General features: G+C 36.6%; 1 protein-coding gene across 1 annotated transcript in view; it reads right to left on the reverse strand.

The window, feature by feature from the left end:
• SKIC3 (SKI3 subunit of superkiller complex) overlaps positions 1 to 24568 on the reverse strand; it is a 96269-nt gene continuing 71701 nt past the window's right edge. Inside the window, exons 39-43 of the mRNA XM_024247087.3 lie at positions 24077 to 24235; positions 19909 to 20061; positions 5889 to 6019; positions 3975 to 4098; positions 1 to 789 (exon numbers count right to left, since the gene is read on the reverse strand). Coding sequence (XP_024102855.1) covers positions 715 to 789; positions 3975 to 4098; positions 5889 to 6019; positions 19909 to 20061; positions 24077 to 24235 — 642 coding nt within the window. The 3' untranslated portion in view covers positions 1 to 714. The remainder of the gene's footprint in view (positions 790 to 3974; positions 4099 to 5888; positions 6020 to 19908; positions 20062 to 24076; positions 24236 to 24568) is intronic.

A 24568-nucleotide genomic window follows, 5' to 3' on the forward strand; every position in this document is an offset into this window, starting at 1 on the left:
CGCTGTATTTTTGTTTTATTTCAGAAAGTTCAAGTCTTTCCATCATAATTGAAGGAATTGCATGATCAATTAAATATTATCAGCATTATTCTCCATTAATGTTTTTAAATGCATTCACACACCTGAGTGTTTGGAATTATATAAACATATCCATTAGAGTCCAGACTCATCAACATTTATATTATGCTTTTTCAACAGAATCTGAGATGAATCACTAGATAAATAGGTTACAAGATTATTTGGATTTTATGATGAGTTGGTTTGCCGAACTTTAGAATTCATAGGAGGAATTAAATCTTTGAATTTGATTTTTAACAAAAGAAAATTGTGCATTGTGCTAATCTACTTTTGCATATTACATAGAAAATGGCTATTAAGGCTTTATTGTAAGGGATTACAGTAAAAGATATTCTATTGTGCACCATGCAAGATGCAGAAAATACTGGTTTACAAATAATGTTAAGCAACCAAGGCAATAATGGTTTTCCTTTCACTCTGGTTTTCCCAAATTAATTTTTTTTTTTTTCATATTAAAATCAGGTTTGGAGTTAACAGAAAATTGCATTCCTAACTTAAAAACTTCAACTTCTTTAGATTCCTTTAGAAAAGGAATAAATACAGTTTTAAAAAAATGTTGCTTTGGGTAGAAGTCTTGATTCATTGCTTCATTCTTACAGCTTTTTCTTTGCTTCCTTACTATAAAATAATCCAATGTTATTGTGAGGACAATCTCTGATTCAGTTCCAATGCTCTTGTATCTCCATGAGTTTTGGCATTGTTTACCAGCACCTATGGGAAATCACATACAGGAACATTAGTATTTTGTTTATTAACAATATCTGTATTTTGATTCATTGAAGCCAAGTAATCCAAGGGTGGCAGTCTTGAAAAGGCAACATCAAACTACACTAGGAAAAGTGACTCTGTGCAATCTTTCAGTCACTTTTGCAGATATAAATTGTTTAAACGAAGCTAACATCAGAGAGATGCACAATTCATTCAAATTAGTATAGATGCCAACATTCTGATTGCTGTTTTTTGTTTTTTTTTTTTTTGAGACAGAGTCTCGCTCTGTCACCCAGGCTGGAGTGCAGTCGTGCGATCTTGGCGGCTCACTGCAACCTCCACCTCCCGGGTTTGAGAGATTCTCCCACCTCAGCCTTCCAAGTAGCTGGGATTACAGGCGCCCACCACCACACCTGGCTATTTTTTGTATTTTTAGTAGAGATGGGGTTTCACCATGTTGGCCAGAGGCTGGTCTCAAACTTCTGACCTCAAGCGATCTGCTGGCCTTGGTCTCCCAAAGTGCTGAGATTACAGGCATGAGGCACTGTGCCCGGCCTGATTGCTATCATTATCAGCACTACATAAAATTAAAGGTTTTGTTTGTTGGCTTTGTTAATAATACTGTCACCCTAAACCCTTATTCAAAAAAACCACTTTATGCATAGAACTGTTCAAATGAAGTTGCTCCTCTTTGAAACCGCAGCTCAGGATCTAGGCTATAAGTTCTAGGCTTTATCAAGAATTTTTCCATGATTTTACCTATTTCACAAACTAGAAGATTCCATTTCAGCTGATCCTTCATACTAAAACATTTTTTGGTTGTTCATTGTCAAGCACTGTGAAGGGTCTGAGATTCTGTTCTATTCGGAAGCAAACAAGTTAGCCTGACAGAGTTCTATAGATACTGCCAGAAGGTACAGGATTTTTAGGTCACAGAGAAAAGTCTTCATTATTCAAGGTACGGCAAACAGCATGAGCATCAACATATTTGCCTCTGTTCTTCTTGTCCTCTCAGCCTGTGACGTGGATGGACTGATATAGTTTCCCACATATGCAGTCGGTTGCATTACAAGAAGGGACCCCTAAGCCTAGGATGCTTAATCTTTTATAACGGACAGGAATATCTACCCTTTGTTCTGGAGGGAGATACTATCTCTGTCTTCCAAGGATGTTCACTGTACGAATATCTTCGAAAAGATAGACTAGAACAAAGAGTAATCTGGCCTCCTGCTCACAGGATATTTAGAAATGCAAGAGATCCATGGTGAACTGTCTCCCAACATTCATATATGTTCTACCTTTTTGATTTGGAATATGTTGATTATAATGCCTTTCTCCAAGCATTGTTTTCTTTACTATTTCTTTCAGCTTTTATGTTTCACCAAAAGGCAAACAGTATTTCAAAATGCTGTAGGTACTGAAAAAGCTTTTCAGTGATTTTCATTGTGTTTTTAAAATTGTTGGCTAAAGCTATGAAAATTTTAACCCAATATATTTGTATATTCTCTACATTATTCAAAATAATTTTGGATACATATATATTTATATATTTAGATGCCAGAGCCATACCATGAGAAGTAGAGTAGAAACTGTCACATGTATTTTATAGTAAAGGCAAGAATAAGGCAAATAATTTTTTTAAAGATAACACGAACATTCCATTAGGATTCTGTTACCTCTAACTCCATCCTATTTGCCTATTTGCCTCCACTGCAATGGCTGCAAAAATACAACTAACACCTAGCAGACCAAGGATGCTGCCAAATATCCAACATTGCACAGGACAGTACCCACCCTCGACCCACACCCAAGAAAAAATTGTGCATTCCACAATCTCAGTACATTGAGTTGAGATCTCTGAAGATGAGAAACTTTGGGTTAAAAAGACTGTAAGGGGTATATCATATCCTGGTTTCAGGAAAAGAGAAATATAGGCAGGCAAAAACAGTATAATTATTGTGATGTTAATACAAGACCAGTGACAATTCATGCATGGACATTCTCTCCTTTGGTTTACCAGCTGGCCATTTTTACTTAGCCTTGCTTCTTGCTTAAATACAGTTAAAACCTTCAACTTCTTTAGAGTCCTTTCTTTAAAAAAGAAAAGGAATGAATAACTATAGTTTTAAACAAATGTCGCTTTGGGAAAAAGTCTTGATTCATCGCTTCATTCTTACGGATTTTTCTTTGTTTCCTTACTATAAAATAATCCAATGTTTATAAAAAACTGGACAAAATATTTTATCCATCAATTTATAAAGAAATAACAAAGGTAAATAAATAATATGAAAGAAAGTGTAGTTAAGTCGTTCCTTTCTGGCCAAAAAAGGGAAAGAAAACGTTGATTTTTGATACTGCTTTGGGTTGGGTTTAGATGGTCATATATTTGTATTGTTATAAACTTCACTAGGTAAGGACTTTAGATCAGCAGTTCGCAACTTTTTACAAACCTCAGTACATTTAATGGATGACTTTTAAACTTGTGATGTTCTCATTGGTTCAAAGATAAAGTCCTGCAATTAGACAGCTCCTTAAAATTCTACCCTTCTCTTTCACTAAAAAAGCTTATAGGAACGCATCAATAGAGAGATATATCAAAATATCCATGAATCTCTTATATTTTATTACTGAAAATAAAAAAGTAAAACCATTTGTCACCTATGGTTAGTATCTAATTACTTACAATATGCTTCACAACTATCACGACCCCAAGGTTGTTGGTACTCAAAAACTGTCAGATTTTGGAGAATTTCAGACTTTGGATTTTTAGATTAGGGATGCTCAACCTGTATAGTTTCCCCATATAAAGTCATCTTGTACATATACAGGTTAAATCAACATTAAACTTTTTTTAAACACAGGTTTTAACAGTTCTGTTATTTATGCCAAAGAGCCCCAGCTTTTGATGTTCTAATATTGAAAGGAGAATTTCATAACTAACCCATGGTAAGACACAAACTATATATTTAGCCTTCAAACCATGTGCATAAATATTTCTCATTTTCAACAGATGTAACAGTAGACATTGTAGTGTTTTATTAGCCAAAAAATTACACACTCAGTTTTTAAAAATTCAATCATAAAAGTGAAGTAACTTTGAACAATAACTCTAAAACCCTTAGATCAAAGATAAAACATTTCAAATAAAATCAATGCCTTAAACATTTTAAATAAAATCAATGCCTTACATCAATAAGCTCATAGTCATCTTTGGCATATAAGTGTCTCAGTAGGTACCAACGTGCAGTTGATGCAATAGATTTGGGATACCCAGGCTGATATACCACTCTTTCCAAAAGACGCCGTGTCTCTCTGGAAAAAAAAAATTTACATTTAGTCCAAAGCATGCAAATTACCATAAGATATTTCCTGTACTAATCTCACACACACATTATCTTTCTCATATTTTTGCAGATGTGGTGCCTGATTATGATTTTTTAATTCAGATAACAATAAAGGTAATAATGGTTAATATCTATTGAGTGTTTTTCACGCACTAGGTACTATGCTAAATGTTTATACATATGATTGTATTTAACGTTCACAACCTTATTAGGTAGGTAATTATTATTCCAACATGGCAGAGAAGTGAATTATTCCAAATTATTCTCATTCCAAAGAGAATAGGGAGACAGTCCCTATTTTATAATCTACTTTCAGTGCTCTACCTCCAATCTTTTTGAAAAGTAGGCAGAAACTAAATAAGTCACTAAATAATACAAGGGTGATAAAGAGTGGAACAAGAAATATTCAACGTCTACATTACAGGCTATGTATATCATATCAAGCTTTTAGCATGTTTTCAAGGATGTGTATGATAATGTAAACCCATGTAGTAACAGGCTGATTTACAGCTGTGTTCTAATTTTTTCTTTCCTAATTTACTAACATCTATGACTCCAAAACTTCTGTACTGCTAAAAACAACATAAACCATTAATATATTCAGAACTGCTAAACAGAAAGATCTTCTAAGTAGCAATTAGTTTGAAGCAGGAACTAAATAACTTGTCTTGAAGATGCTTTTGCAGAGGGATCACGTAGTAAGCACGTTGTTATTTTTCTTAGACTGCATATTTATTTGGGCTAGGTTTTGAAGGCGATAAAAATTATGGGAGGTGTTAACAAAGATTATTGGGGTAGGCGGTGAAGAGGAGATAGTACTCTCTAAGTTACCAACACTGAGCATGAGCAGAAGTAGTTCATTAGGAAGTTTAAATTATAGCCTAAAACATTTCTTAGTGAAATTAGTCACACATAAAAATGGCCCCAAATAAATAAATGTTAATAAATAGTGCTGGAGTTGCTAATCAGCCATATGGTCTTAATCTTCCACCATCCCTATCTTGTGATGTGTCTTTTGCTACATATTTATATGTACTAACCTCCATTTCTACCATACCTATCCTGTTCCAGTCATGTTTGCTCCTCAATCACTGCTTTACTTACAGATGCTTTGTATTACATGTAGTATATATTAGAACTAGATATTTTCAAAATATTAAAGTATTCTTGCCTGTATTTTTTACCCATGTGATCTTTAAGCAATTTTCTTCAAATTTAAGTACACTTCTTCCAACATAAACATTGCTATAGAATTTTTGTATTTTAATCAGAGCAGCTTTTGGATTTTCTAGATAGGAAAACACATCATTTATAAACAACATGTCTCTGCCTTTTCAATATTTATTACTTTTTTCATAGCTTATTACAATAGCAAGAACTGATAATGTAGCCTTGAATTGGGGTCTTGTGGTTTTGTTTGTTTCTAGAATCCACATCACACTGTTGGCGTCTCCTAACACAGTGAAGAACAAAAACTCCAAGACCTTCTTCACTGGAAATGCTATCATGCCAAACCCCTCATGCCCTATAAATATGTATCAGATTGCCTTTTTAAACAAATATAAGGCTTTGTTTCTCCCTTACTGGATTTCTGGAACCAGTTCTTCCAAAGTAGATACAGATATATAAATACCCTCCAAAGTTTGTTAAATTGGTCTGTTACAAACTTTAAAGTTTATAATCTTTCCTTGATTATTTCCTAGAAAGATTTAAAGTGAAGAAGCGTTTATAAGAAAAAGATGAGAAGATTCTTCATACCTTGCCCCCATTTTGCGTTTGAATTGTAACAAAGCTTGTAAAAGAACAGCCAGTGGACAAAAGCAAAGCTTCAGGGCCTCAGTTGTAGCCTCTTGAACCAAAGATGGCCAGTGGTCATTGGAAATGTTAGCCTATAAAAATATAAGACAAATATTAACTCAAAGATTTGGCATATTTATTTGAAAAGTAGGCAATTCAATTTTTTTTTTTTTTTTTTTTTTTGAGACAGAGTCTCGCTCTGTCACCCAGCCTGGAGTGCAGTGGCGCAATCTCGGCTCACTGCAAGCTCCGCCTCCTGGGTTCCCGCCATTCTCCTGCCTCAGCCTCCAGAGTAGCTGGGACTACAGGTCCCCACCACCACGCCCAGCTAATTTTTTTGTGTTTTTAGTAGAGACGGGGTTTCACCATGTTAGCCAGGATGGTCTCGATCTCCTGACCTCGTGATCCGCCCGCCTTGGCCTCCCAAAGTGCTGGGATTACAGGCATGAGCCACCGTGCCCGGCCAACAATTCAATTCTTATCGAGTACCTATTTGTGCAAGTCACCATATAAATAATACAAGGAGTATAATTACTATAAAAAGATTTAAGATCTGATCCCTGCTCTAAAGGAGCTACAAAATGGGGTAGACTGGGATAAAGGAGGTTTTCAAAGAGGAGATATTTAAAAAACACTAAAATATTTGTTTAAAGAAAATGCACTATTATACTACATAGGTGAATAAAATCTATCAGTCTTGTGTCTACCAAATATACAAAACTCAATTTAACATAATTGATTCTTTAACTGGTAGTGATAAATATAGAGTTCTACATTTCAAAAATTATCTAAGGAGAGAGGAAAGGCAGAAATAAAGTATTTTAATAAACTCCCAATATAAAAAAGTACAAAACAGATCAGAGATAAAGGAATTAAATCAAAGTAATCAGTACTAAAAACTTTTTAAAAATTTTACTTTATGGCTAAGATATTAATGTATCTATATATTACTTGGGTTACAAGCTTTATTCTCATATTAGGTATTGACTCAGAAATAACAAAGGTAAGTATTTCTGAAGAAACAGTAACAAACTAAAGTGATGAACACTTTACTGAATTAGGTAAAGAGAAAAAATGCATTAAAAAGTTTCATTTAAAAAATCTCAAATTTTGACGAAGATTTCATAACCACAAGTATCTAAAATATGTATTTTAATAAAGTCAATATAGTGAGTCAATATATATAGTCTATTTCAAATGCTAAATTATATAACAAAAATTAGAGCAATTATCTCTGAGTGCAGTGTAGGCAATAGCAATTTGTATAATCAAGTAAGAGGAAGCTATAATGAATGTGAAAATAGACAACAGTGGTTATGATGCATCTTCTATAAATAGTGGCTATTTTGGGTACATCTGACAAAGAAAGTAAGGCAAAGCACATTCTAATACAATTATTCTTAACATCTTATTAAAAACCAGTAACATAAAACTCTCACTGGATGCTTTTAATAATACACTCTCTAAATTCTATGAAATCATACAAAACACTCTGTAAAGTTAGCCCAAAGATGACTTTATAAGGAAAAAGTTACTATATATACCTGGCATATTAAACAAAGTGATCAGAATGCACTTCTATTTTCTTTTCCCACTACCTCTTCAACATTTATTTGAGAGATACTTTTTCTGTGTCCCTGGATGTAAATTACATTAGGCCCCATGAGTCTTATTCCATTTTTCTTACATTCATCCACAAATACAGTCTCAATTAGAATGTCCTCTTTTTTTTCAACACTTCAGTCTTTGTTGAAAAGTAATACTTGCACATACTTCACTGCCCCGCCCCAATTCCCCTCAGCTCCCCAGGCTAGAGTATGCTTACAGGCAGTAGCGTGTGGCTGGTTCCTTTTCCCTAGTACTCCCAACTCCTGTGGCTAATTGTAGCTTCAGGACCCTACTGAAATACTAGAAATTTGCATTTAACTGGTGCCATTGTAAGGTGGTGCCAAGCTCTCCAGGGTTGACAGATATCTAAAGCTCTTTTTCTCAACCTGGCTTTAGCAGAGACCCCAACTTCATGGGTAGTCTCTCATCTGCAGGCCCAGCAACATAAGCTGTGGGGCCTAGTGCAAAATAAAGTGTAGGGCCCTTTGTTTAAAAATTACCAGGAGTTTCAAGATAGCAACTACAGAACATTAAATCAAGTATGACGCCCTGGGTAACTGCAGAGGCTGCATGCCCATGAAGCCAGCCCTGCTCATCTGCAGTTCCATTAATCTAGCAAATGTATTCCATTCTTCTCACTCTCTCCACATCCTCTAGCAATGTAGAAACTTCAGATTCCTTTCTGCTGACATCCCATCATCCCTCTAGGTGGCCTTACTGAACAGGATCTAGGATAACTCCTACACCAACCCACTCTCACCACTGGCATTGCTCATTTCTGGATCTAACAAACTCTGAGAGTGTTGCTAATTCTGTCTGCAACAACCCTCCTTCTTTCCTTCATCCCTATAGCACAAGGAGATATTCCTGCCGACCCTTGGGATTAATCTACTGTTGACCATTCTCTCCCAGAAACATGGGATCACTTTCTAAAACGCTAGCAACTCTCCTCTTCTCTGTCCTAACACCTTAGACTGAGTGCCACAGTCTCTGAAACATGTTAGATACCTGTTTATATGCTTCTAGACACATGCTTCCAGGACCCCAGAGGACACAGATTGAAGCCTCCCTCTTTCTGGTAGGACCCCCTTCCTCAACTTTGTGTGTATCTGTCTGTAGAAACATGCCAGGGGGAAAATGGGTGAGGCAACAGCCCTCTCCAAAGAAATGTCTTCACAAATCCTTCTCTAACTCCACTCTTCTGATGCTTTTTTTTTTTTTTTTTTAAGGTTAACTTTAGATACAGAGGATACATGTGCAGGTTTGTTCCATGGGTATATTATACCCAGTTAGGGAGCATAATACCCAACAGGTAGTTTATCAACCCCTGTCCCACTCCTTCACCCCCAGTGGTCCACAGTGTCTGTTGTTCCCATGTTTATGTTCACGTGTGCTCAATGTTTAGCTCCCACTTACAAGTGAGAACATGCAGTATTTGATTTTCTGTCCCTGTGTTAATTCACTTAGAATTATGGCCTTCAGTTCCATCCATGTTGCTACAAGGGACATGATTTTGTTCCTTTTTTTAATGGCTGTATAGTATTTCCATGGTATGTATGTACCACATTTTCTTTATCTAATACACTATATGGCACCAAGGTTGATTCCATGTCTGCACTGTGAATAGTGCAGTGATAAACACATGAATGCTTGTGTCTTTATGGTATGATGATCTATTTTCCTTTGAGTATATACTCAGTAATATGATTGCTGGGTCAAACGGTAGCTTTAAGTTGAGAAATCTACAAACTGCTTTCCACAGTGGCTGAACTAATTTACATCCCCACCAACAGTATATAAGCATTTAATCATTCCCTTTTCTCTGCAGCTTCACCAGCACCTGTTATTTTTGTTGTTATTGTTTGTTTATTTGCTTGTGTGTTTGAGACAGGTCTCACTCTGTGGTCCAGGAGAGAGTGAGAGGGCAAGATCTCAGCTCACTGCAGTCTCAACCTCCCGAGCTCAGGTGATTCTCCCACTTCAGCCTCCCGAGTAGCTGGGACTACAGGTGCTTGCCACTACGCCTGGCTAATTTTTTTTATAGAGATGGGGTTTTGCCAAGTTGTTCAGGCTGGTCTTGAACTCCTGGGCTCAAGTGATCCACCTGTTTTGGCCTCCGAAAGTGCTGGGATTACAGGCATAAGCCACCACATCCAGCCTCTTATTTTCTGACTTTTTAATAATAGCGATTCTAACTGGTGCGAGATGGTGTTTCAGTGTGGTTTTTATTTGCATTTCTCTGATGATTAATAGGGATGAGCATTTTTTCATATGTTTGTTGGCCACTTATATGTCCTTCTTTTGAGAAGTGTTTGTTAATGTCCTTTAACTGTTTGTTAATGGGGTTATGTTTTTTGCTTGCTGATTTAAGTTGCTTATCGATTCTGGATATTAGACTTTTGTCAGATGCATAGTTTGTGAGTATTTTTTCCCCACACTGTAGATTGTCTGTTTACTCTGTACATAGTTTCTTTTGCTGTGCAGAAGCTCTTTAATTAGGTTCCACTTGTCAATTTTTGTTTTTCTTGCAATTGCTTTTGGAGGCTTAGCCAAAAAATTATTTGCCAAGGCTGATGTCAAAAAAGGATTTCCTAGGTTTTCTTTTAGAATTTTAACAGTTTGAAGTCTTGCATTTAAATCTTTAATCCATCTTGAGTTAGTTTGTATATATGCTGAAAGGTAAGGGTCTAATTTCATTCTTCTGCAAATGACTAGTCAGTTGACCCAATGCAATTTATTGAATAGGGGAGTCCTTTCTCCATTGCTTGTTTTTGTCAGCCTAGTCAAAGATCAGATGGTTGTAGGTGTACAGCTTTATTTCTGAGTTTTCTATTCTATTCCATTGGTCGATGTGTCTGTTTTTGTACTACTACCAATGAATTCCCTCAGTATTTGCTTGCCCTTCACTTATTTAGTTTAGTTTGGTGGGATATGAAATTCTTGGTCAGAATTTCTTTTCATTAAGGATGCTTCAAAACAAGAAAATAAAGAAAAGAAAAAAGAAAAAAGGATGCTGAAAATAGGCACCAAACTCTTCTGCTTCTAGCTCGTAACATTTCTGCGGAGAGGTCTGCTGCTAGCCTGATGGGATTCCTCTGTATATAATTTGACCCTTCTCTCTAGCTGCCTTTAAGACTTCTTTTGCATTGACCTTGGTAAATCTCATGCTATGTGCCCTGGGAATGATCATCTCGTACAGTACATGGTTGGGGTTTTCTGTATTTCTTGCATTTCTATGTCAACCTCTTTAGCAAACTTAGGAAAATTTTTGTGGACTAATATACGTTTTCCAAGTTGCTCATCCTCTCTCAGGAATGCCAGTGAGTTGTAGATTTGGTCTCTTTACATAATCCCATATTTCTCAGAGGTTTTGTTCATTTTAAAACATTCATTTTTCATTATTTTTGTCTGACTGAATTGATTAAAAGAACCGAGCTCTGAGATTCTTTCCTCAGCTTGATGTATTCTTCTTTTAACACTTCCAATTGTATTATGAAATTCTTGTAGTGAATTTTTCAGCTCTGGAAGTTTGGTTTGGTTCTTTCTTAAGATGACTATTCCACATTTCAGCTCTTGGATTATTTTACTGGATTCCTTGGATTGGGTTTCAACTTTCCCCCAAATCTTGATAAGCTTCCTTGCCATCCAGATTCTGAATTCTATGTCTGCCATTTCAGTCACTTCAGGTTGGTTAAGAACCATTGCTGGGGAACCAGTAGGCTACATTTGGAGGCACAGGGACACTCTGGCTGCTTGAATTGCCAGAGTTCTTGTGCTGATTCTTTCTCATCTGGGAGGGTTGGTGATATGGCTTGGATCTCTGTCCCAGCCCAAATCTCACGTTGAACTGTAATCCCCAATGTTGGAAGTGGGGCCTGGTGGGAGGTGATTGGATCATGGAGGCAGAGTTCTCATGAATGATTTAGCACTATTCCCCCTTGGTACTATACACTGAGTGAGTTCTCCAGAGATCTGGTTTTCAAAAGTGTGTGGTACTTCCCCCCTCTCTCTCTTGCTCCTGCTCTGACCATGTAAGACGTGCCTGCTTCCCCTTTGCCTTCCACCATGATTGTAAGTTTCCTGAGGTCTCCCAAGAAGCAGAAGCCGCTATGCTTACTGTACAGCCTGTGGAACCATGAGCCAATTAAAACCCTTCTCTTTATAAAGGACCCAATCTCAGGTATTTCTTTATAGCAGTGCAACAGACTAATACAGTTGGTGTTCTTTTAACTGTGGTACAAATTGAGTATAGTCAGTTGGCTTATTTCTGGATGCTTCTAAAGAGCCAGGACTCTGTACAGGATCTTTATGTGAAGGTGAATTCTTGCACTTGGTTTCATAGGTGTATATATTAGCAAGATAATTTTTGGTGTTGTAGTTTGGGCTGCAATCCAGTAGACAGTGCATAAGAGTAACGGTGGGTACCTAGGTTAACACTTAGCCACATGGCTCTTTTGTACTTCTTCACATTCACAGGCATGCTCTTCAGTGGTGATGGCGGGGACTGGATAGAAATGACCCCCTCACCAGCTCTGCTGCAGGGCCTTAGGGGAAGCCCCCTCTGATCATTCACTCCATGCCCACATTACTTTTGTTAGGTGATTTGGGATGCGGGGTCCCCTTGTGTAGGGGCTATGACAGGGAGATATGCCAAAACTTTTCTGGACTGGCCCTGCAAAGGGAGGCATGCCCCACTCTTGTCCTTGCCTAGGAACCCATGCGTCTCACCCCTCTTAGCTCTTGAGGGTAGCGGCTCCTCCCCAACTCAAGTGCCAGCCACAGACCTCAGCTCTGTACTCCTGAGTTGCATGCCGCAGCCCTGGGGGCACTGGAATGTCCCATGGCTCAAGGCTGAGTTCAGGTTATACTGGAGGAGTCTATATACTACAGCAATCTATCTTGATCTGATATCTCACTTTGGAATCTGATATCTAGTATCTTAGCCAACCTGTCAGTTTTATATCCAGATCACATATTATCACACATAATAAAACTTTCAGATAAAGACTTTTATAAATGTCTTATTTTAATATATCCATCCTCCCCATACTGCCAGCTGTTTACCATAGAAATATGATATACCTTTTATTCCTTTATAATTATTGGATGTCAAATGTTTTTTCAAGAACAAATTGGACTGATAGCACTTTAAGGTTTACAAAGGCATGTGTAAACATTCCTTCATTATTCAAACAATGCCACAAGAAGGTAAAATAGGTATTCTGATCTCCACTACTAAGGGCTTTAAACAGTTTAACTGGCTGAAGGTTTCACAGGTACTAAATGGCAGAACCAGAACATGTGCTCTTAGAGAAAATACTTCTGTGGTGTAGTACTGGTAAAGGTGGGGCGAGGGAGTCGGGGGGACAGGTATACATGGGTATTACTGAACTGCAAGCTAATTTCTTCATCTGTCAAATAGGGTTATTCTGGTTATTAAATAAGTTAATAAGAGTAAAGTACTTATAACAGTACCTAGCGCAGACTAAGTGCTATAGTTTGCTATTATTAAAACTATTATTAATTTGCTCTATTCCAGGTCAGATTTAATTTCCCAGCATTAATAAAAATCAATAAATAATATTGAAAAGTAACAAGTGATAAGTTATGCTAAAAGAGTGTCTACTTCTCCAGTTCACAAATTGAAGGGCATGTTATAGGTACTATGTGCGGCTTCTATGGCTCACCAGTTACCAAGGTCATAAAGACCTTTGTTATATATAAATATGGGGCAAATAAAACAAAATAGTGAACTACAATTAGTTGGCCACATTATTACTATTTATCCATTCACTCAAAACCATTTATAGAGAACCCCCTATGCGCAAGGCAGACTGACAGAGCAAGGAAGCAAAAATGAACAGAAATAGCCCCTGACGTAAGAATCTCTTAAATGTGCTCTACAGTAATGGCACCAAAGCCAAAAAAAAAAGTCCTAATTCTACATTTCATTGTCAAATGCCTAGTTAAAGTGAATAACTAATATTCTCATCGGTTACTATGGTAAAAACAAGAGTTACTTTAGGGCTGTCTAGGATAATTTCCTCTAACCATATAAAACCAAAAGAATAACAATTTAACTTTTAATTACAAAACAATAAGGATACGACAAAAAAATCCAAACACTATCAAAAGATATAAAATGAAAAATTCTCCTCTACCATCCTTTAAAACCCCCAGTCGGGCAGGGCACAGACAAACAAAAAGACAGCAGTAACCTCTGCAGACTTAAATGTCCCTGTCTGACAGCTTTGAGGAGAGCAGTGGTTCTCCCAGCACGCAGCTGGAGATCTGAGAACGGGCTGACTGCCTCCTCAAGTGGGTCCCTGACCCCTGACCCCCGAGCAGCCTAACTGGGAGGCACCCCCCAGCAGGGGCAGACTGACACCTCACACGGCCGGCCAGGTACTCCAACAGACCTGCAGCTGAGGGTCCTGTCTGTTAGAAGGAAAACTAGCAGAAAGGACATCCACACCAAAAACCCATCTGTACATCACCATCATCAAAGACCAAAAGTAGATAAAACCACAAAGATGGGGAAAAAACAGAGCAGAAAAACTGGAAACTCTAAAATGCAGAGCACCTCTCCTCCTCCAAAGGAACGCAGTTCCTCACCAGCAACGGAACAAAGCTGGACGGAGAATGACTTTGACGAGCTGAGAGAAGCAGGCTTCAGACGATCAAATTACTCCGAGCTACGGGAGGATATTCAAACCAAAGGCAAAGAAGTTGAAAACTTTGAAAAAAATTTAGAAGAATGTATAACTAGAATAACCAATACAGAGAAGTGCTTAAAGGAGCTGATGGAGCTGAAAACCAAGGCTCGAGAACTACGTGAAGAATGCAGAAGCCTCAGGAGCCGATGCGATCACATGGAAGAAAGGGTATCAGCCCTGGAAGATGAAATGAATGAAATGAAGCGAGAAGGGAAGTTTAAAGAAAAAAGAATAAAAAGAAATGAGCAAAGCCTCCAAGAAATGTGGGACTATGTGAAAAGACCAAATCTACATCTGATTGGTGTACCTGAAAGTGACAGGGAGAATGGAAACAAGTTGGAAAACACTCTGCAGGATATTATCCAGGAGAACTTCCCCAATCTAGCAAGACAGGCCAACATTCAGATTCAGGAAATACAGAGAACGCCACAGAGATACTCCTCGAGAAGAGCAACTCCAAGACACATAATTGTCAGATTCACCAAAGTTGAAATGAAGGAAAAAATGTTAAGGGCAGCCAGAGAGAAAGGTCGGGTTACCATCAAAGGGAAGCCCATCAGACTAACAGCGGATCTCTCGGCAGAAACCCTACAAGCCAGAAGAGAGTGGGGGCCAATATTCAACATTCTTAAAGAAAAGAATTTTCAACCCAGAATTTCATATCCAGCCAAACTAAGCTTCATAAGTGAAGGAGAAATAAAATACTTTACAGACAAGCAAATGCTAAGAGATTTTGTCACCACCAGGCCTGCCCTAAAAGAGCTCCTGAAGGAAGCGCTAAACATGGAAAGGCACAACCGGTACCAGCCACTGCAAAATCATACCGAATTGTAAAGACCATCGAGACTAGGAAGGGACTGCATCAACTAACGAGCAAAATAACCAGCTAACATCATAATGACAGGATCAGATTCACACATAACAATATTAACTTTAAATGTAAATGGACTAAATGCTCCAATTAAAAGACACAGACTGGCAAATTGGATAAAGACTCAAGACCCATCAGTGTGCTGTATTCAGGAAACCCACCTCACGTGCAGAGACACACATAGGCTCAAAATAAAAGGATGGAGGAAGATCTACCAAGCAAATGGAAAACAAAAAAAAAGCAGGGGTTGCAATCCTAGTCTCTGATAAAACAGACTTTAAACCAACAAAGATCAAAAGAGACAAAGAAGGCCATTACATTATGGTAAAGGGATTAATTCAACAAGAAGAGCTAACTATCCTAAATATATATGCACCCAATACAGGAGCACCCAGATTCATAAAGCAAGTCCTGAGTGACCTACAAAGTGACTTAGACTCCCAAACATTAATAATGGGAGACTTTAACACCCCACTGTCAACATTAGACAGATCAACGAGACAGAAAATCAACAAGGATACCCAGGAATTGAACTCAGCTCTGCACCAAGCAGACCTAATAGACATCTACAGAACTCTCCACCCCAAATCAACAGAATATACATTTTTTTCAGCACCACACCACACCTATTCCAAAATTGACCATATACTTGGAAGTAAAGCTCTCCTCAATAAATGTAAAAGAACAGAAATTATAACAAACTATCTCTCAGATCACAGTGCAATCAAGCTAGAACTCAGGATTAAGAATCTCACTCAAAACCGCTCAACTACGTGGAAACTGAACAACCTGCTCCTGAATGACTACTGGGTACATAACGAAATGAAGGCAGAAATAAAGATGTTCTTTGAAACCAACGAGAACCAAGACACAACATACCAGAATCTCTGGGATGCATTCAAAGCAGTGTGTAGAGGGAAATTTATAGCACTAAATGCCCACAAGAGAAAGCAGGAAAGATCCAAAATTGACACCCTAACATCACAATTAAAAGAACTAGAAAAGCAAGAGCAAACACATTCAAAAGCTAGCAGAAGGCAAGAAATAACTAAAATCAGAGCAGAACTGAAGGAAATAGAGACACAAAAAACCCTTCAAAAAATAAATGAATCCACGAGCTGGTTTTTTGAGAGGATCAACAAAATTGATAGACCACTAGCAAGATTAATAAAGAAAAAAAGAGAGAAGAATCAAATAGATGCAATAAAAAATGATAAAGGGGATATCACCACTGATCCCACAGAAATACAAACTACCATCAGAGAATATTACAAACACCTCTACGCAAATAAACTAGAAAATCTAGAAGAAATGGATAAATTCCTCAACACATACACCCTCCCAAGACTAAACCAGGAAGAAGTTGAATCTCTGAATAGACCAATAACAGGATCTGAAATTGTGGCAATAATCAATAGCTTACCAACCAAAAAAAGTCCAGGACCAGATGGGTTCACAGCCGAATTCTACCAGAGGTACAAGGAGGAACTGGTACCATTCCTTCTGAAACTATTCCAATCAATAGAAAAAGAGGGAATCCTCCCTAACTCATTTTATGAGGCCAGCATCATCCTGATACCAAAGCCTGGCAGAGACACAACAAAAAAAGAGAATTTTAGACCAATATCCTTGATGAACATTGATGCAAAAATCCTCAATAAAATACTGGCAAACAGAATCCAGCAGCACATCAAAAAGCTTATCCACCATGATCAAGTGGGCTTCATCCCTGGGATGCAAGGCTGGTTCAATATACGCAAATCAATAAATGTAATCCAGCATATAAACAGAACCAAAGTCAAAAACCACATGATTATCTCAATAGATGCAGAAAAGGCCTTTGACAAAATTCAACAACCCTTCATGCTAAAAACTCTCAATAAATTAGGTATTGATGGGACGTATCTCAAAATTATAAGAGCTATTTATGACAAACCCACAGCCAATATCATACTGAATGGGCAAAAACTGGAAGCATTCCCTTTGAAAACTGGCACAAGACAGGGATGCCCTCTCTCACCACTTCTATTCAACATAGTGTTGGAAGTTCTGGCCAGGGCAATTAGGCAAGAGAAGGAAATCAAGGGTATTCAATTAGGAAAAGAGGAAGTCAAATTGTCCCTGTTTGCAGATGACATGATAGTATATCTAGAAAACCCCATTGTCTCAGCCCAAAATCTCCTTAAGCTGATAAGCAACTTCAGCAAAGTCTCAGGATACAAAATCAATGTACAAAAATCACAAGCATTCTTATACATCAATAACAGACAAACAGAGAGCCAAATCATGAGTGAACTCCCATTCACAATTGCTTCAAAGAGAATAAAATACCTAGGAATCCAACTTACAAGGGATGTGAAGGACCTCTTCAAGGAGAACTACAAACCACTGCTCAAGGAAATAAAAGAGGATACAAACAAATGGAAGAACATTCCATGCTCATGGGTAGGAAGAATCAATATCATGAAAATGGCCATCCTTCCCAAGGTAATTTACAGATTCAATGCCATCCCCATCAAGTTACCAATGACTTTCTTCACAGAATTGGAAAAAACTACTTTAAAGTTCATATGGAACCAAAAAAGAGCCCGCATCGCCAAGTCAATCCTAAGCCAAAAGAACAAAGCTGGAGGCATCACGCTACCTGACTTCAAACTATACTACAAGGCTACAGTAACCAAAACAGCATGGTACTGGTACCAAAACAGAGATATAGATCAATGGAACAGAACAGAGCCCTCAGAAATAACGCCACATATCTACAACTATCTGATCTTTGACAAACCTGACAAAAACAAGAAATGGGGAAAGGATTCCCTATTTAATAAATGGTGCTGGGAAAACTGGCTAGCCATATGTAGAAAGCTGAAACTGGATCCCTTCCTTACACCTTATACAAAAATTAATTCAAGATGGATTAAAGACTTAAATGTTAGACCTAAAACCATAAAAACCCTAGAAGAAAACCTAGGCAATACCATTCAGGACACAGGCATGGGTAAGGACTTCATGTCTAAAACTCCAAAAGCAATGGCAACAAAAGCCAAAATTGACAAATGGGATCTAATTAAACTAAAGAGCTTCTGCACAGCAAAGGAAACTACCATCAGAGTGAACAGGCAACCTACAAAATGGGAGAAAATTTTCGCAACCTACTCATCTGACAAAGGGCTAATATCCAGAATCTACAATGAACTCCAACAAATTTACAAGAAAAAAACAAACAACCCCATCAAAAAGTGGGCAAAGGACATGAACAGACACTTCTCAAAAGAAGACATTTATGCAGCCAAAAAACACATGAACAAATGCTCACCATCACTGGCCATCAGAGAAATGCAAATCAAAACCACAATGAGATACCATCTCACACCAGTTAGAATGGCAATCATTAAAAAGTCAGGAAACAACAGGTGCTGGAGAGGATGTGGAGAAATAGGAACACTTTTACACTGTTGGTGGGACTGTAAACTAGTTCAACCCTTGTGGAAGTCAGTGTGGCGATTCCTCAGGGATCTAGAACTAGAAATTCCATTTGACCCAGCCATCCCATTACTGGGTATATACCCAAAGGACTATAAATCATGCTGCTATAAAGACACATGCACACGTATGTTTATTGCGGCATTATTCACAATAGCAAAGACTTGGAACCAACCCAAATGTCCAACAATGATAGACTGGATTAAGAAAATGTGGCACATATACACCATGGAATACTATGCAGCCATAAAAAATGATGAGTTCACGTCCTTTGTAGGGACATGGATGAAATTGGAAATCATCATTCTCAGTAAACTATCGCAAGAACAAAAAACCAAACACCGCATATTCTCACTCATAGGTGGGAATTGAACAATGAGAACACATGGACACAGGAAGGGGAACATCACACTTCGGGGACTGTTGTGGGGTGGGGGGAGGGGGGAGGGATAGCATTGGGAGATATACCTAATGCTAGATGACGAGTTGGTGGGTGCAGCGCACCAGCATGGCACATGTATACATATGTAACTTACCTGCACGTTGCGCACATGTACCATAGAGCCTAAAGTATAATAATAATAATAATAATAATAATAATAATAATAATAAAAAAAAACCCCAGTCCCCTTCTCCAAATAACTGCCATTATATTTCTTATATATGTTTCCATATAATTATATCTTTGTGCTTTTAAGCATATGTACAAACATACATGGTGTATTTAGAGATACACATCCTTAAAAATTCATACCACATATATGAACACTCCATTAGAATTATATCATACATCCTGTTCTGCAGTTTGCCCTCACTCCCACTTAAACATGTATCTTCACAAATTTTCCCTACCAGCATGTAAAACTTTCAGATTCATATACGTAAATTCATATCAGAAAATAGCTTGTTAGGTCATAAGTTACTAGAAATCCCTCTTAGAGAATGTTGAATTGAAATGAGAATGACCGAAATGTTCACTATGAATATTTTTGTCACAGTTGAGTAGCTAAATTTAATTCTAATACAATTTGTTTCACCAAGAAACAAAAATGTATATCCTAATATAATTCAACTTTTAAAACTGTAATATTTTTTCCCCAAACATCAACAATATTCTGCTGTAGTCTATAGATTTATGTTGCTCTATGTCCATCACAAACCCAAAACACAGTGTATCAAGAAGCCACACTAGAAGACAATGAAACAACAGGAATTCAATCAAATATTACTATGTAAAAAGCCTTCATGTCAAAGAAAGATAAAAAATCAATTTTTCATGACCATAATTATAACATGATCTTACCATACAGACTTTTAATGCAAGTAGTGCTAGTCTCAACAGACTTGAGAGCTTCCCACTCCAACTGCCCTGTTGGGATGCCACTTGTAGACTCTTTCTGTAACACATCTCTGCAGCTCTCATCATTCCTTGAGACTGATACACATGTGCCAGCCACTAAGAAACAAAAAAGGAGAAGGAGGCAAAGGATTTTAGTTTACTATGCAGTCTGTTACCCCCACTTCCAACAAATTCAATAAACTTTGTCATAGTAAAAATGTTTTTAGTTATTGGTAAGTTCTGTGCCCAAAAAACAATTACAGGTCAAAAAGGGGCTGTCATATTGCCAATTATTTTAACAACAGCTATTAGCAAACTGACTCCAGCAATATATAAAAACAATAATATATAATGATCAACTAGGGCTTATTCTAAGAATGCAAAGTTGGCTTAATATATAAAAATCAATGTAATCTACCACATTAACAGAATAAAGAAAAAGATTAATAGATGCCACTAAAAAAGTTTTAATAAAATTCAAGACCCATTATTTTTTAAGAAAAAACTCTCTTAGCATATTCAAAGTAGAATCTTCTTAATCTGATAAGGATATTTATAAAAACCTATAACAAACACCATACTTAGTACTGAAATAGTCAATGCTTTCTACCTGACGTAAGAAGAAGACAAGAATGTTTACTTTTCACCACTTTTAACATTGTATTAAAGGTTCCAGACACTACAATAAAGCAAAACAAACAAATAAACAAAAAACCTTAATATGTAAATATTGGGAAGAAAAAGGTAAAAGGGGCATAACTCTCCATATACAAAATCCAAAACCTTTCAAAGAATAAGTGAATTTAGCAAGGTGCTGGAAAGTCAACATATAAAAATCAACTGAATTTTTAAATGTTTGGAGATAATTTAAACACACACACACAATGGAACAACAACAACAAATACCAAATACCTAGAAATAAATTTAACACAAAAGTATAAAAGACCTCTAGGTTGAAAATTGCAAAACAATGCTGTGAGAAATTTCAAACTAAATTAAATAGAGGAATATACCACACTTGTGGACAGAAAATATTCAGTAGAGTATTACTTTGTCAATTGTCCCCAAATTAAACTGTAGATTCTAAACAATCTCAATTAAGATCCCAGCAGAGCTTTTTTGGGTGAGAATTAACAATTTACAGTAGACCCTCTCCTTAACTATGGTTTCAGTTACCTGTGGTACAACACAATAAAATACTCTGAGAGAAAGAGGGAGACCACATTCATATAACTTTTATTATAATATAGTGTTATAACTGTTTTATTATTAGTTATTGTTGTTAATCTCTTATTGTGCCTAATTTATAAATTAAACTTTATCATAGGTATGTATGTATGTATAGGAAAAAACATTGTGTGTGTGTGTGTGTGTGTGTATAGTTCATTACTATTTGTGGTTTCAGGCATCTACTAAGGGTGTTGGGACATCTCCCCTGCAGATAAGGTAGGACTACTGCATTTGGAAATGCAAAAGACCTAAGACAAACTTTGAAGGAGAACAAAAAGTTGGAGGTTTTAATGTTACCACATATTAAGACTAATTATAAAGCTATACTCAAGAATAAAAAACAAAAGATTAAACAAATAGACCAATGGAAAATAATGAGGCCTGAAGACCCATACATACACAGCTGATTTATGATAAAGGCATCACTGTAATTCAATGGGGACTGAATAGTCTTTTCAAAGATTGGTACTATGTTAATTATGGGTAAAAATAAACTTTAACTCCTGCAATATTCACAAAGATTAATCCAGGATAAATTATAGACCTAAACATGAAAAGTAAAACAATAAAATTTCTAAAACAAAATTTTAAAAAAACTTCATGAACCTAGAGTAAGGAAAAAGTTCTTAAATAAAATATCCCAATAAAGCATTAACCATAATCAGACTTCATTAGAATTAAGAACTATTCATCAAAAAATAACATTAATAAAGGCAGCCATAGGTGTAAGAAAATATTTTCAATATAAATGTCCAAAAATGTGCTCAGATTCAGGAAATATAATAAATTCCAATAATTCAGTAAGTAAAAAATGAAAAGTCCATTAAAAATTATGCAAAGCACTTTACACAGAGGATATCCAAAGGCTCAATAAGCATACGAAAAGTTGTTTGATGTCATTAGATATCAGGCAAACACCAGTTAAAATCACTACAACATATTATTACCTATATATTCACCAAAATCGGGGAAAAACACAAGAATCTAGCAATATCAGCACCTGGAATGCTCATGCACTGCTGGTGCAAGTGTAAACTGGTATAACCATTTTAGATAACTCTTCAGCAGGATCTACTAAAGTAACCATACATATAACCTATGTCCCACCAAAAAGCATGACCAAGAATGATCACAGCAGCATTATTCATGCTAGACAAAACCTGGAAACACCCAAATGCCCATCAACAGTAAAATGAATAAATATTATAGTATGTTCATAAAATGAAATAAAAAAATTATGGCTACATGAAACCACCAAATGAATCTCACAGACATCCTGTTGAGTGAAAGTAACCAGATACAAAAGAGTACTACTCCATTGATATGAAGTTCAAAAACAGGAAAAACTAAATAGAAGTCAGAATAGAGGTTTTCCTTGTTTTGGGGTGGGGGGAGTCAAGCAAGGAGATCAACTGACAGAGGCCTGGGGGAAGCAGTTGGGTTGCTAGAACTGTTCTGTATCTTGATATGGGAGGTGTTAAACAGGTATGTCATATATAGAGTAGTACTCTTAAGATTTTTACAGTTTATTCCTTGTGAATTATATCATAGTATAAAAGAAAACAAACACATACACACACACGTAGTCTCTTAAGACTTTACTTACTGATACGGTTTGGCTGTGTCCCCACCCAAATCTCATCTTGAATTCGCATGTATTATGGGAGGGATCTGGTATAAGGTAACTGAATCATGAGGGGAGGTCTTTCCTGTGCTGTTCTCATGATAGCAAATAAGTCTCATAAGATCTGATCATTTTAAAAAGGGGAGTTTCCCTGCACAAGCTCTTTCTCTTGTCTGCCGCCATGTGAGACATGCCTTTTTCCTTCCATCATGATTGTAAGGCCTCCCCAGCCACAGAGAACTGTAAGTCCATTAAACAACTTTCTTCTGTAAATTGCCCAGTCTCGGGTGTCTTTATCAGCAGTGTGAAAATAGACAAATACACTTATGATATAATTTATCCTTCAATTTTTCCCTTTTAGTTTGACAATGTATTTCTCCCTTTGATAATGAATATGAAATCAACAACATATAGTTGTTGATTAAGTATCTAAGGTCAACTAGACGTTCTGAGGTCAACTAGATGTTGATCTTAAATCCTAAATCTCATGCGGAAAACTTACTCTAAGAAAGGGGAAAAAAGAATTACAGTAAAAGGGAGGCTTAGTTTTCATAATCCAGTAATTTTATGCCAGATAATTTTTTCAAATTATCTAAAGCAGGGATATAAAAAAGCTGATATAATAAAAGATCAGAATAAAAAACAAATTATAGTAAGATAAGCTTCTATAAATCTATATCAAAAAGCCCTTTTGTTACTTTCTCTGGGGCACAGAGGAAATCTAACAAATCGTATAAAATAATTATGTGCTTCCTTGTATTTTAATATCAATAAGAACAAAGCACACTGTGATCATTGTGCATTTGTCACTGTGGATAACCAGAGCCACTTGAAAGAGCAGACATCTGTTGATTCAAGCATCAATCCTGAAAATAATTATTTCTAAAAGCACTAAATACAGGTTATCTGTAAAGCAGCTAGAGAGAAACTATACACCTCTCCTCTAAAAGCAGAGTTAAACACCATTATGATACCCTTATTATAAAATGTCTATAACATATCAACCCATATAAAAGACAGTATTTTCATCACTGTTTTAAAGTGAGAAAATTTAGAATCAATAACTTAAAAAGCTTTAAATCATCATTGTAGCAGATCTGAAACTAGTATTAAACTTCCTTAGTTCCTCTGACCACAATACCTTTTAGATTTTGAAACTGAGAGGTAACATGGTGAGAGTGACAGCGAGCCAAACAAAGATGGAGCATAGCCCTGACATTAACTAATATTATGAAGTGTTTTAATTGAGGACTCAAGTAAGAAAGGAGAAAACTTACCTGCCAAGCTGGAACAGAGGTTGAGTTGGACATGACTGTTTTTTGTAGTTCTTCAAGTACAGCATCTGGGAGTGGCTTTTGTGACTCCAGGAGTGGTTTACACTGAACTTGTCTCAAAAGTAAGATAACGGCTGGCTGATCAGGGTTACTTTTTAAATTCTAGAAATCAAATCCCAAAGAGGAATACATCAAATAGGTTCTTAAGTGTTAAAAGTAAAAGGCATATTCTCCAAGTTGTGAAAATAAAATTCTGAATGTTTATACCTTTTCTTATTAAAGAGAAAACAACTGCAAAAATTAAATAAACAAAACAATGAACAGCTTGTAAATACCAAACTTTACATTTAAATAACCTTTAAAATCAGTAATGCTATTATTGTAGTCTACATGTATTTCCCTTTGACTTAGTTTACTCTTAAGTGATATCCTGAAAAATTTAGGTTCTAAATGTAAGTAAATAGTTGAACTAAGAAAATATAAATATAAAATTAA

This window comes from Pongo abelii, chromosome 4 (genome assembly GCF_028885655.2).
Source record: "Pongo abelii isolate AG06213 chromosome 4, NHGRI_mPonAbe1-v2.0_pri, whole genome shotgun sequence".
In the NCBI taxonomy this organism is placed as follows: Eukaryota; Metazoa; Chordata; class Mammalia; order Primates; family Hominidae; genus Pongo; species Pongo abelii.